The sequence below is a fragment of the Liolophura sinensis genome, chromosome 7 (assembly GCF_032854445.1).
Source record: "Liolophura sinensis isolate JHLJ2023 chromosome 7, CUHK_Ljap_v2, whole genome shotgun sequence".
Classification (NCBI taxonomy): domain Eukaryota; kingdom Metazoa; phylum Mollusca; class Polyplacophora; order Chitonida; family Chitonidae; genus Liolophura; species Liolophura sinensis.
In genome coordinates this window covers 8,989,726-9,003,534 of record NC_088301.1, presented here as the reverse complement: position 1 = coordinate 9,003,534, position 13,809 = coordinate 8,989,726, and the positions used below count along the sequence as shown (strand labels likewise).

Sequence of the window (13,809 nt, the reverse complement as noted above, 5' to 3'; positions counted from 1 at the left end):
AGAAGGTCTTCCAGAATCCTGCGGATGGTCGTGGGTTTCCCCCGGGCTCTGCTCGGTTTCCTCCCATCATAATGCTGGCCGCCGTCGTATAAGTGAAACATTCTTGAGTACGGCGTAAAACACCAGGCAAATAAATAAATCAGATAAATCCTGTGATCGCCCATGCAAACGATGGGACGGTGGAAGGAAGCGATGGGGCAGTGGGACGAAGCCATGGCATGCTGGTGCGAACCTAGGGCACGACGGCACGAAGCGATAGTATTTAGATGTCTATCACTTCCTACCATCGTGCAATCGCATCCTACCAGTCTGACATCATTTGAAAAACTCCAAGGTGACAGAAAAGCTGGAGTATGGCTTTTATTTTCTTCTCCAGGTATTTGTGCTTTGCCAGAAAAGTGACACAGGAAAGTGATATTGCATTAGAAATGTCATGGATGACAAAAGACATATAATTATACGATAAACAAAAACCCATGATCATATGACATAAAGCGATGACACTATGTGTGATATATATCGATGACACAACGATGTGCAAAAGTGAGGGGAATCGTGCGGTCGCTTATCATCATAGTCCGACTTGATCGTGCCATTGTGGCATCACTTCGTGCCGTGTATACCTCCTATCGCTTTCAATAATCGCGATACAAAGATGAAACGATGATACCATGATGGCCTTAAAGGCAAAGACCACTCTAAAATGAAGTATATATCAGATGAAAGACCATTAAAAACTGTCCAGAAAAATAGTTGGATTTATGTATATATATATATATATATATATATATATATATATATATATATATATATATATATATATATATATATATATATATATATAATATAAATATATATATACATGTGTATGTGTGTGTGTGTGTGTGTGTGTGTGTGTGTGTGTGTGTGTGTGTGCATTTAGAATGATGGAATGTAGCAGTGTGTTAAGTAGCAAAAATCTTACGTGACGTCACTGGTCTCATTGTGGCCAGAAAAGGCCACAACAAAATAAAATACACATGTGTATATATACATATATATATATATATATATATATATATATATATATATATATATATATATATATATATATATATATATATATGTATGTGTGTGTGTGTGTGTGTGTGTGTGTGTGTGTGTGTGTGTGTGTGTGTGTGCATTTAGAATGATGGAATGTAGCAGTGTGTTAAGTAGCAAAAATCTTACGTGACGTCACTGGTCTCATTGTGGCCAGAAAAGGCCACAACAAAATAAAATACCCAAGTGCATTTTACTAGGCTAAACAAACTGTAAAAGATAAATCCAGCTGTTTTCCTGGGCAGTTTTTAAAGGTCTTTTGTCTGATATATATTTCATCTTAGTCATTTCTTTGCCTTTCACCGGTTTCCATACAGGTGAGATAAAGCAACACAACATATGAACCATGCATTTCCAGTCCAGTACAATTCAGATATGTCTAGTCATATACAGAGGCTTGTGCGCGACTGTTATTCGTCCATCATTCGTCATTAGGAGCGATGGGTAATGGCCGCTAGACTACGATCAGTGTTTTCCCTAGTTGGGAAAGTTCGTCTGTTTCGCAGCCTTCGTGCCCCGCGGAAAAGTTCTGAGACCTCCACGACATCTGGGCCTCCCTGCCCCCGTGAAGAGCGCGGAAGGCGCGGAAAACACGTATCCGTCATGCAATTTTATCATGGTTTGTATAAATTAAACAAACTATACAGTAAGATGAGTGACAATTGTGTGAAAGCTGGCAAACGGTCACACATAATCACCCTAAAGAGGTGATATCCGGTTTCTTTTCAATTTCGCTCTAATTGTGATTGCCTATTGCAGCAGCGTACACAATACAATACATGTCATGGATCTGCAGCCCATGACTAATGCTGTCATAGGTTCGAATCCACGCCCAACTGGTAAAGAACAGCAGTTGTAAGTCAGTATGATGGTCGGTTACCTGTCGATGGTCTGTGCTTTTCACTTGGGCTCTATTTTTCATCCAACAATAAAACTGACCTTACCACAATATAGTTTTGAATGGATGCTGAGTAATACATGAGAGGTTTAAATATTTCAACCATATAAGTAAAATGGAGTAAGGAAAACCAGAGTGCCCAAGATTAATCTCCGGCCTTTGACAAGTTACTGAATGACGAACTTTTCGGCTTGTATATGCTGTATATGCACATGCACATGCAGATACATGTATATGCAGATACATGTATATGCACATGCACAAGCAGACACATGTATATGCACATGCACATGCAGACATGTATATGCACACCATAAATTGCTGGAAGTTTAAAGTGAACTCAATGTGTAAACGGCCACACGAATGTCGTGGACCGCAAATTTTCACCATGGCTCCACAAACAGTGCATGGGAGGCGTACACAATCCCCGCCCAAGTGTTGGATGAAACCCGAAATGACGGTATCAGGAGATGTACAACAGGTTACCATAAATATAATAACCGTATACAGTACACTTCCTGGTATTACGTGAAAACTAACGCATCTCTCGGTAAATGCTACATGTACTATAAAACAGAGCTAGTTTATGTACTCACATGTTTTGTCTGGATAGAATCAATGGACGAAATGTTTGGGTAAATATACATAACGGTGTACGCTCCGAACGTATGGATAACATCGATTTTCGGATGACGTGTCTTACTTCGTAACAAATCGCGTTCTGGAAGCCATGTATTTATTTATTTATTTATTTATTTATTTGTGATTCATATGAGTTAACTACATACTGGTGCACTACAGTAAAGACTATTTCAACTGTGCGCGACAAGAGAAATGTGGTGCTTATAATGAAGTATGCAAGAAGCATGCGTGGTACAGGTTATTTTAGCGACCAAACCCCGTGGAACTAGGTTCTAAACCCTGACGGCATTGGGTGCTAAATGTTTTATAACCCGAGGACGCAGCTGTTTCCGCACTGATGTCACCCCGTACTCCCATGGCCTCGTAAGAGTGAGTAAGTGCTTGGGGTTTGAAGTCGTACTTAACAATTTTTCAGTCATATGATGACGAAAGAATCCATGGAATGCATGTAATGTGCAGGGCGGAATTCCAACGCGCTTTTATCTAATGCTGCTTCACTGAGACGCCTTACCAAAGGCAAGTAAGACGCCCCACCCGAGCCATTATACTGATACGGGTCAACCACTATCCTCTTCATGCTGAACGCCATGTGAGGAAGCTGCAACTTCCTCTTTTAAAGTCTTAGGTGTGACTCGACCCAGGATTGACCCTGGATCTACCGCTCCCGAAGTGGACCATCTACCAACTTTGCCAGCGGGGCCGGTTAACCCCCGTAAGAATACTAGGGTTAAAATTTGATTTAGAGTTACCAAGCACGTCTGAAAAAATGCTGTCCCGAAATAAGTATGGTTGTATTATTTGTTGTCTGTGGCCATGGTGATTAGCGTGCCAGCGCGGCACAATGATCCTGCAGCCTCTCACCAATGCTGTTGCCGTGAGGTTACGGTCCAACTCATGCTGACTTAATTTCTCTCAGGCCAGACGTGGGAAGGCCTGCCCAATTCCCTCCCACCATAATGCTGGCCGCCGTTGTCTAAGTGAAATATTCTTGAGTGTGGCGTAAAAGGCCAATTAAACAAATAAATAAATAAATATTTGTTGTCTTTTCTTTTAAACTAGAACCATTGACGTAGATATATCCCGAAGGTCTCTTCACACATATAGATATACATTGTGAATATACACGTGAAAAGGTTGTCTCTTGGATTTTTTTTTTTTTTTAGAAATATTTTCACATTATCCTTGTACTTTAGCAACTGGAAACTGAAAATGTACTACAGCTTGACACGTCATACATTTTGATTGGCCAATACATGCGCTAAGCCCTTTCTCGGTTTTCGTGAGAGACTTTTTATATAGGCTAGTTGGTGCACGTATCCATGTTTGTATCGTGATGTAGACCTAGTTGTCAGCTTAGCAAACCTCTGCACACAGACCGAGGTTTGTGCTTGCATGAAGGGGGTGGGTAGGCGTATGGATGGGTCGGATTCTTTGTATTACTGTCAACGGAGCTATGACAGGAGGTGGGGCGGGGGGGGGGGGGGGGTCGCATTGCACAACAACTCAATGGTGGTTATGATGATACAAGTGAACTTACATATAGACTTTAAACGTAACGAACAATACCAGCAATACCAGCCAACCTTTGCATGTGAAATAAATTCGTACAGGTGTTTCAATTTTGGGGGGTTTACCCCGGGCTCTGCACGATTTCTTCCCACTATAATGCTAGACGCCGTCATATAAGTGAAATATTCTTCAGTATGGCGTAAAACGCCGATCAAATAAATGAACGAATAAACATATAGTCTTAAGTCAGCGACCTATCGACAAACACTATTAAACAATACCAGAACGCCCAACCTTTGTATGTGAAATAAATTCGTGCAAGTGTCTTAATTTTTGGGGGTTCCCCCGGGCTCTGTCCGGTTTCCTACCACCATAATGCTGGCCGCCGTCATATAAGTAAAATATTCTTCAGTGCAGGGTAAAACACCGATCAAATAAATAAATTTATTATATTTGAAGTGAATAAAATTAGTTAGTACATTCGCACTTTCTGTGCAAGTGAAAGCCACACGTAGCTCACGTTTAGCGCTGCGGCATATCTGTGTGTAGTTAAGCCATGATTCAAATTATATAGCGATCTTTAATTTATAACTGTGCATTCACGACATAGTTGCTATGGGCCGATCTATACTGTGTTGTTTTAAGTGACATGTTCAACAAACACGCGGATTTGTTTTGATAAAATACTAAAAGAATACGCGCACATTGGTCTGGTTAGCATACATGTATATATACCTTAGTCTTAAGTCTGATAAGGGAGGATGCTAGAGTGAAAACGTTCAGTGTGATAGGCCACGTAAGCGGCATTTATCGTCCTTACATCCGCATTTAACAACTCACAAATCCAACAAGGCTAAAAATACACGCCGTCGCGCAAATCGTTATTACGAATTCCTATATATTCGCTTGCCTATTTCTGTGTGTACCTATTCTCTGTGTTGTAGCGTCCTACCCAACCATGACGCGAGTGTACGTGTGTATGTACATCTATCTGTATATAGTCTACACGCTCTACATATACTACCCCCGTTCACCTAAGGCTGCAAATAGGTCTACACAAAGTCTATGTACATCTTTAAAAACGGATCTGAAGTGCCTAACATAATTTGGCTTTGACAAAACCTGCATGCTTCGTCGTCTGTTCTCATTACTTGTATAAAGCATACATCATGGACAGTCTCAAAATATGAATTCACTCTACGGCGCTTTTCTGCTTTTGTAGCTTGACAAATTTAGTGCAGCTTCTGAGAGTGGCACGTTGTGTGGATAAGGCAAGGGCTTTCCGCGCCGCATGGGTATACTGGCTCATACATTGTGGGGCCAGACGGCAGCGCAGCCGTGCCCAACCCTGTCAACCCCTCCCCACTTCGCGTTAGCGTATTTCTTAGAAGCGTTGATGAAAGTTAGAACCAGTGGCCTTCATTAAAAGGGTATTCTTTAAGGATTCCAAGGGACCACAAATAAACGTGCTGGGACGTGTGGTTTTACCGAGCGCTTAATCCGAAAGTAAGTTATTTGGCGAAGACATTGGGTACAAATGAAAATGTGAATAGATCCATCCCATAATACTACACACGACAGCAGTGCGCATGCCCAGACCCAGTCTTAACACTGAAATACGACGGCTGAGTGCGGGGTCAGTGTACGTTGTGAGGGGGAAAAGACGCACATTTACCGTGGAATTTCTACTGAAATCGTCACCCTAGGGCCCAGGAAACTGTCGAAATGAGTGAGGGGAATTATAAGGATTGGATCCTCGAAACAATCGACCAGCTTCGTAACAGGAAAGCTCGTCCGGACCTGGAGCGGATCTGTCACATGGTAGAGCGAAAACACGGCTTAACTTTCAGCGAGACGGAGGCCGAGCTTGAAAAGCTGGTCGACTCGGAAATTGTTATAAAAGTGGACTACAAAGGCAGCACAAGTTACCGCAACGCCGCCAAATGGAAAAAGAGTCACGTTGGTGGACAGGTACTGAACTCGAACCAAGTGAGTCGTCAGTTACATGAGGCCATGCACGCGCTGACGGCCGGAGAGTCGGGCACGGGCCGCAGTAGAACGGGCACGTCGTATTCAGACATCGAGAACTGGCTGGTGGAGTTGAACGGTGGAGAAGTCGACTTGGAGGAATCGCAACTCCAAACCGCTCTCCAAAGAGAAGTGGACTGTCGGCGATTCGAGAAGCTACCCAACGGAAATTATGCTTTCCGTGAGAAAGAGAAAGCTGATAAACCTGACAGAAAGTCGGGGAAAATACTGAAGATGGTGCATGGGAATAAAGGGGGTGTTGTTGGACAGAATTCGGGAACTAGCCCGGGGAAACGGGGACGGCCACCGACCAAAAGAAAGGTGCCAAAATTGTTTCTACATTTATTTATCATAAGCTTGAATTACATTTTTTATCATTGCTTGTTTTTTGCTTCTTTTTTTAGATCGTTAAACGATACTGTACAATGGCTGTCGCGATGCATCGGCAAATGTTTAAAGGCTACATCTGTCATCAAGCTTACACCGTTGTATTGGCGATATGATCGTTTGAGGCGTAGCTGAAATGAGTCGAAGCGCCTGGGCCGTCGGGATCGTATCGATTCTCGCCCACATGCCGTGCCGCTTGTAGAACGTTACAGTCGTGAGTGGCCACGGAGATAAAAAAAAAACAAAAAAAAAAAACAAAAAACGACAGCTTATATATGTATAACCCGTGTCGTGGCTGCTTCTCGCGTTTACGATGTTTTGCGTCATGTATATCTTAATCGCCTACGCTTCAAAGACATTGAATTGCAAATAACGGTACTTGGCGTTTTCGGCCATTGTTTTTGCCGATCCTGTTACATATTGGGGTATAACCAAGGCTCGTAACCAAGGCATAATTTATAGAATAACAACGAGGCCCGTTCCGTGGTTAACGATGTGTCTGACCGAAATCGGCTATATCGACTTCCAGTCACGTATGTTATGGTGTGTCGCTATAACTAGGTCGGTCATAGGGGTCTCCTGACAAACTGGCGAATATGTGGTCCGGAAACAACCGTATGGCATGCAAATTTACATATAAATACAACATACAACCAGCTTTCAGCCACGTATCCGACTTAAAGAGTCGATAAGCCGTGTGACAGATATCTTTGCGAATATCATTTTATGAATTCAGTCATGCATGGGCTAGGCGAAGTATATATAGGGCTTTGTAGTTGAAACTACTCAAAGGTGATGTTTCCTTGCAAGAAAAAGAAAACGCATTTTACATTTTTGAAGTTGAAAGACTGTTTGCTTGTCAATGTGAAGTTTTCACTTTAAGAGTAATTTTCAGACAGGATTATTTCTCTGAAATGGAAGTGTAAGATTTGGATTGATAGCGATAAGAGACTTCAAACAGACTGTATTTGCCAGTATTTAGATAAAGCAGGATGGCATTAAAAATGTGAATATTTTAGAATATGGCTGAAAACACAAACAAGCATTGTTTTAATGACATATGGCTAAGGCATATATGTGTGGAAGAGTGTAACAGTTCATCATTGTGGAACTTAGAAGAGACTTTTAAACCAAAGAATGAAAATTTTTTACCAAATTGCATTCAAATGAAAATGTAGAATACAAATTGCTGGTTAGAATCAGTATTCTTAAGACAAAAACTTTTGTAATCACTGTTTTGCTTAGGTTGTGATCATAGACAGATTTTTAAAATGTTAAATAAGCTAGATGTTAACAAGGATAGCTACTGTACTGAGGTATCATGATAAACATTCATGCGATTGCAGTCCTTCAAAGGGAATTGTATGATAGATATAGAACAGGTTTATGTTTTATCAAAATCTATCTAATACTAAGTTGAAAGTATTGATTGTATAAAAGGATTGGTGTTCAGAATTACAGCATTTAACAACAGGAAGTTACCTACTTGATGTAATATTTAGGTTGTATTTTTTGGAAAACTTTACATCAAGAATATCAAGATTTGCCCCTCAGGCATATTTCTGTGACAGATGTGAGTATGGTTACAATATTGAGCATTTATTTTTATATTTGAGCTGGCTTCTGGTGTCTGGGACAAGAGCTTGTTTTCAAGAAATCCTCAAAACTAATGGGTAGAATTTGAAAAGATTTGATCCAGTCATAATTATCCAAAACTTATTAACTGATAGGATGTTGGTGCCCCTGTTTAAAACATTTTGATTAGCTGATATGTTATTCCCGGCAAGATATTTGTTGAACTATATAATTGACCAAATTTAATTTAATTTTACTTAACTTTACTAACTGAATTTAATAGAATTTAGTTTCAAACCTGGCCACTTACATGGAATTTCCTCCTGACTGTCATCATATATAAATGAAAAATGCTCAAGTATGACATTAAACAACTGGCATAATCAAATAAATCAAATAAATTAAATTTGGTTTGCAGGCTTAGTGTCAGAAATAGTCACTAAGTCTGGAATAAATGTATTGTACTCTCCTCAGCCTTGTTGTTTGGGGAGTTATCTTGGGATTATGTGTATTTGTGACAGCTTGCCACTGTCTCTTCAATCACATGGACTTTAATTATTTTTTCATCTTCAAATATGTTGTTGAATAAGTTATTTAAATTTATTTGATTGATGTTGTTTACACCATACTCAAGAATATTTCAATGATGCAATGGCAGCCAGCATTATCCTGGGAGGAATGCGGGCAGAGCCAAGGGGAAACCCCCAACATTCACAGGCTGCTGCAGACTTTCCCATAAAGCACAATGAATCCAAAGTGTGATAATGAGACTCTTCTGCAGTAGGAGACACTGATAGTTGTGGTGAAAAAGTCTTTTAATTATTATTGCCTTCGAGGTATAATCATTAAAGGAGAAAAAAAAACTTAAAAATGATGTCAAAATCAGTTGAGAGAGTGTCAAAACTTATTTGCAAATATGATCTATAATATTTTTTTGCATTTTTTTTTCGAGAGAAAAGGGTATTTGAAAATATTTTTGTATGATGGGTATTTGGGACCAACTTTTGGTATTTGTCGTTGTATAATAATGTTCTAAATAAGGGTATGATGCTTGTCTAATAAATTTATTTGAATGTAAATTTGTTGTTTATATGGAAACATATGCATTTAACCTAAATTATGATAATATTTCTAGTGCAAAATATTTATTAAACCTGTGTTACATCCTCATTTATGACATTATTAAGGAAAGACTACAAATACCGAAAGGTGGTCCCAAATACCCACCATACAAAAATTATTTTCAAGTGTCTTTTTCTCCATGAGGAAAAATCTGGAAAAATATTGAAGATCACATTTAGGAATAACTTTTCGCACTCTTTGAAATGAACTTCATGTCATTTTTGTGTTTTATCCACCTGCAAAAGTGTGAAAAAAAGAATGAATACATTTTGTATGTTTACAGTATCTTCAGTAAATATGTTAATGGGAAAACCAGAATGCTTACAAGTATGCACCTCATGGCATGACTTGATTGATCTTCACTGTGATACAATTTACCTTCGCTGTGATACAAGTGACCTTTGCTAGGATGTAATTGACCTTCAATCTTCATCATGATACAATTGACCTTCGCCATGATACAATTGATCTTCACCATGATACAGTTGACTTTTACCAGAGTGCAATTGACCTTTACCAGGGTACAACAACCATACACATCTCTGCCTTGGTAGTGTTGGTGTGCAGATATGTGCTAAGAGTAAATAAAGGTACATGTATACAGTGTCAGTTGTGATCTGAAGTGAAGTGCCATTTTCTTTATATTTGTATGAAATTGGTGTGGGGATTAAAGACTGCATGACATTGCTAACTTACAATGCAATTTTGAACATACATTAAGTGACCTAAAATTTTGACCACAGACATACATTTTTAGAATCAAATAAATGTCACTAAAAATCAAGTTTAGTGCTGAAACAATTTTCTAGTAGAATATTATCCCTTGTGCCAAGCAAACCTCAAAACACCTTTCTAAAATCAGTAGAACTCCAAGTTTCGGGGAAAAATGGGCAAGTTGACGTTCATTCAGGGTATTGGTTTTATTTCTTATAAAGATTTTGTTTGCAGGTTCCTTGCCATTTTGGATAATGTATCCCCAGTTTTGTACAAGATCTCTTTATCTTGTTTCTCTGACAAGTTTGACTTTCTCATAGTTCATGAGTTTCTCATATACCTTGGGTGTATTTTATCTCCTGGGTTTCTTTTAGTTCCTGGGTTTCAAGTACGAGTAGAACCCAGTACCTAAGTTTGTCATATACTTGCATTTCTCTTAGTTTCAGAGTTCCTCTTAGCTTCTGTGTTTCTCAGTTTACAGGTTTCTCCTAATTCTTTGGTTTCTCCAAGTTCCTGGCTTTCTCACAGTTCCTGAGTTTCCCATAGTTTGTGGACTTCTTATTGTTCTTTGGTTTCTTTCAGTTCTTGGATTTTTGTAGTTCTTTGGTTTCCAGTAAATCTTGGGATTTTTTCATAGTAACTTTATTGTTTTCTCCCAACTCCTGGGTTTCTCATAAGTGAGTCAAGAATGGTATCATTGGTTACTAGTTGAGCTGCTCGAGTTCTGAGGTAGTCTCCATACCATAGGACTAAGGTATAAGACAAGGATGAGACACTCAAATCTGATTAACATGGGAGAGATAGGCGAAACAGTGTAATTGATTTCAAAATCTGGCTAAATCTATGTTCTATACAGTTCGTCCGAAGAAAGGACCACACTGGATTACATGTATACATGTATGGGTAAAGTGGTGATGAAGTTTGACTACATACGCCATGAATGACCTAAAATGTCACCCCTGACTAAGGTACAGATTTGGCCTCATCCTGAGAACTCTGTTGATACTTGAAAGGTGTTTTGAGTTTGTTTGGAAGGTAGGAGGATTTTCTTGTGGAAAAATATAGGTTTCAGCACCAGAAGTAATATTTTATGACATTAATTTGCCTCGAGAACTGCTCATTTTGGGGGCAATATATTTGGTAATTTACTGTGGTATAATAAAAAAAATACCACAGTAAAAAGAATGTGTTATGCATTTTGTGATGTTCCATGAACAAGATATCACAGTTCAAAATACGCAAAACCATGCCCAGTGAAAAAATGGAAAGCATTGCAATGTTATCAGTTTTAACCAGTCCAGCGCCAGTTATCTCTATATCCAAAGCACACAGCTTTTTCTGTTGACTGCATATGGTATGAATGAAGTGACATTGTGTTTCCGGTTTATGCGTTGTGGCACATACCCTATGGACTCATAAGAATTCCAGATTACAAGTTCATTATTAAGTTCAGTTATGTTTCCATCCATCTTCTGAAATAACGCAGGTAACCGTTATATAATTTGTTGCCTTTTCATTTAAAAGAAAACAAATGTGATCAAAGATGCCATTGATGCTCCCATGAATTGTTCATAATTCAGGAAAGCCGTGTAGATTATTAGTTCCTTTATTCCATTATTTATAAATTCCAGGAGTAAAATTAAGAAACGGATTTGATAAGAGGACAAGTATGGCATAAACCGAAATTTTGTGGTCATAAAATTTGCATTAATTTACATGGTTATAAATATAATAATATGTTGTATAATAACAATTATAATTATTATAATTAATAATTATATATTAAAATTTTTTTTATGCTTGCAAGGTGTTTGTTCAAGCCTACTCTGAAGGCATTATTCTGTTTTGACTATAGGGTTAGTCAGTTAATGGGACGGGTGAAATAGAGAACTGGTGCTATTTGGACACCATGTTTTCAGTACTTTGCACTGGGAGAAATACTAATAGACGAAAATGAAATCTGGACTCCCTGCATGAACAAAATAGTCCCAAAAGGGGATGTATGGACACCCTCTTTCACATTTCTGGCTACCCAACTGCTGTTGACTGATAAAATTATACTTTTTGCGATGCCTTTAAACTGGCCAATCCAACCAATGTACTTTTGTTTCCAAAATCAAATCAAGAAAAAACCTCATTGTTAAAAACAATCTTTGATTTTTTTTTATTTATTTGATTGGTGTGTTACATCATACTCCTCTTTGGAATTATCATGGGATTGTCTTTGCCAGTGAACCTTTTCAAGTACAACATCGACTGATAATCCCATGCACCTCTTCAGGGCAGTTTTTGTTTTTTCTCTCTGAGTGGGGAATTATTTAAATGTACATGTACTTATGGTAGGTCAGAGTTTTTAAATCTAGTAGCAAGTTTTGTCTTTGAATCTTAACTTATTCTTAGTTTTATTAAAATAGATGCAGAGTGTGATAATTACAAACTGTTAATTTGTCTTAGCAAAGTTAAGTGAATTTCAAGAAAATTTTGTTTTGAAAATGCCAGTGAAATTATTTTACCAGAAATATTATAAGTGAGAGGGTGATGAGAAACAAACATTTAGCTGACTGTAGCCTGACAGCATGGAAATGCTTTATGCATAAAACCAGATGCCATGTAGTCTGTTCACTGAACCCCTCTTTCGTCAGAGAATTGGATTTCAATCTGCACAATTAAACATACATATGGAAAGATTGTCATTTTGGCTGTTACACATTTTTGCTTTTTGATTTTTTCTTTCTGTAGGTTATATTTAATACCTTCATAGTTTTGTTAACTTATAGGGAATTGTCTTACAGCAAGAAGCAGCAGTTTATATTGTAACATATTTTAAAGTTTTCTTGCTAGATGTTAAACAGGAGAATAGGGCTAGACATGCAGCTACATAGACCTCCATGTATCCATCCACACTGTATAATTAGTGTTGTTTTCATGTCTTTGTTTTATTTTCAGCACTTTTTAACATGTGATTATTTAAACAAAAATTTGCATACAGTGTAACACACTTCCATGCTATACGGGTTGTAAACCCCTTGGATATGAGTAGGGGTCTAATTCTACAAGAATGTAAAGACATCTGTGCAAAATAGACATTAAATAAGCCTATTTAGTATTCACACCATTTCCGTAAGAAAACAGCCCTAATGAGATGTAGAATGAACGCTTTACAATCCATGTGTAAAAATTTGTCAATTGTACAGTACATTTCCAACCAAATTGTTTTCACAGTTGTATATGAATGGGTTTGAAAAGCTCAGGCAAAATCTACAGGCTGGTATGCACCTCATTGCAAGATTATTCCCTTCATGTTGATAAAACTAAAATGTATATACTATACTATACTAGTACTGCACGACTGTTCACGGATTTGAGATCATTATTTTTACTAAGGGGGAAGTAGACCATATCCCTAAATGCCAAATTTTCATTTTTGTGATCCTGTTGTTGACAGTCATGGCTGTTCACAGCTGAAATATTGACCTTTTTGGCGAAGAATCCATTTTGATGTAACTCAGCTCAAGAGTTTTGGGAATTGGCCTTGCGATTATTGATGGGCAACGTCCATTCTGATTGACGGCTTGTATGCAATGTCTGTTTCAACGCACAGATGTAGAACAGTGAGAAACAATGCATTACATGACATAGTTTTTACCCAGTAATTAGACAACATCCAGATGGTGCTTTACCTATCTTGGCATGATGATCATTTCAACAATTCCATTGATATATTTTAGGTCTCCTGTAGTGTCCATAACCCATACTACTTAGCTCAGGAATGACAAATTGTAACTTGTTATGATCTCCTTCAAGGAAAATATGTTAATGTAGACAGTTATATCTCTCTGTTAAGGCTGTTTGCA

At 38.3% G+C, this 13,809-nt stretch overlaps 1 protein-coding gene across 1 annotated transcript in view; it reads left to right on the top strand.

The window, feature by feature from the left end:
- The first annotated feature begins 5,775 nt into the window (after window positions 1–5,775).
- LOC135470393 (histone acetyltransferase KAT6B-like) overlaps window positions 5,776–13,809 on the top strand; it is a 32,925-nt gene continuing 24,891 nt past the window's right edge. Inside the window, exon 1 of the mRNA XM_064749310.1 lies at window positions 5,776–6,478. Coding sequence (XP_064605380.1) covers window positions 5,855–6,478 — 624 coding nt within the window. The 5' untranslated portion in view covers window positions 5,776–5,854. The remainder of the gene's footprint in view (window positions 6,479–13,809) is intronic.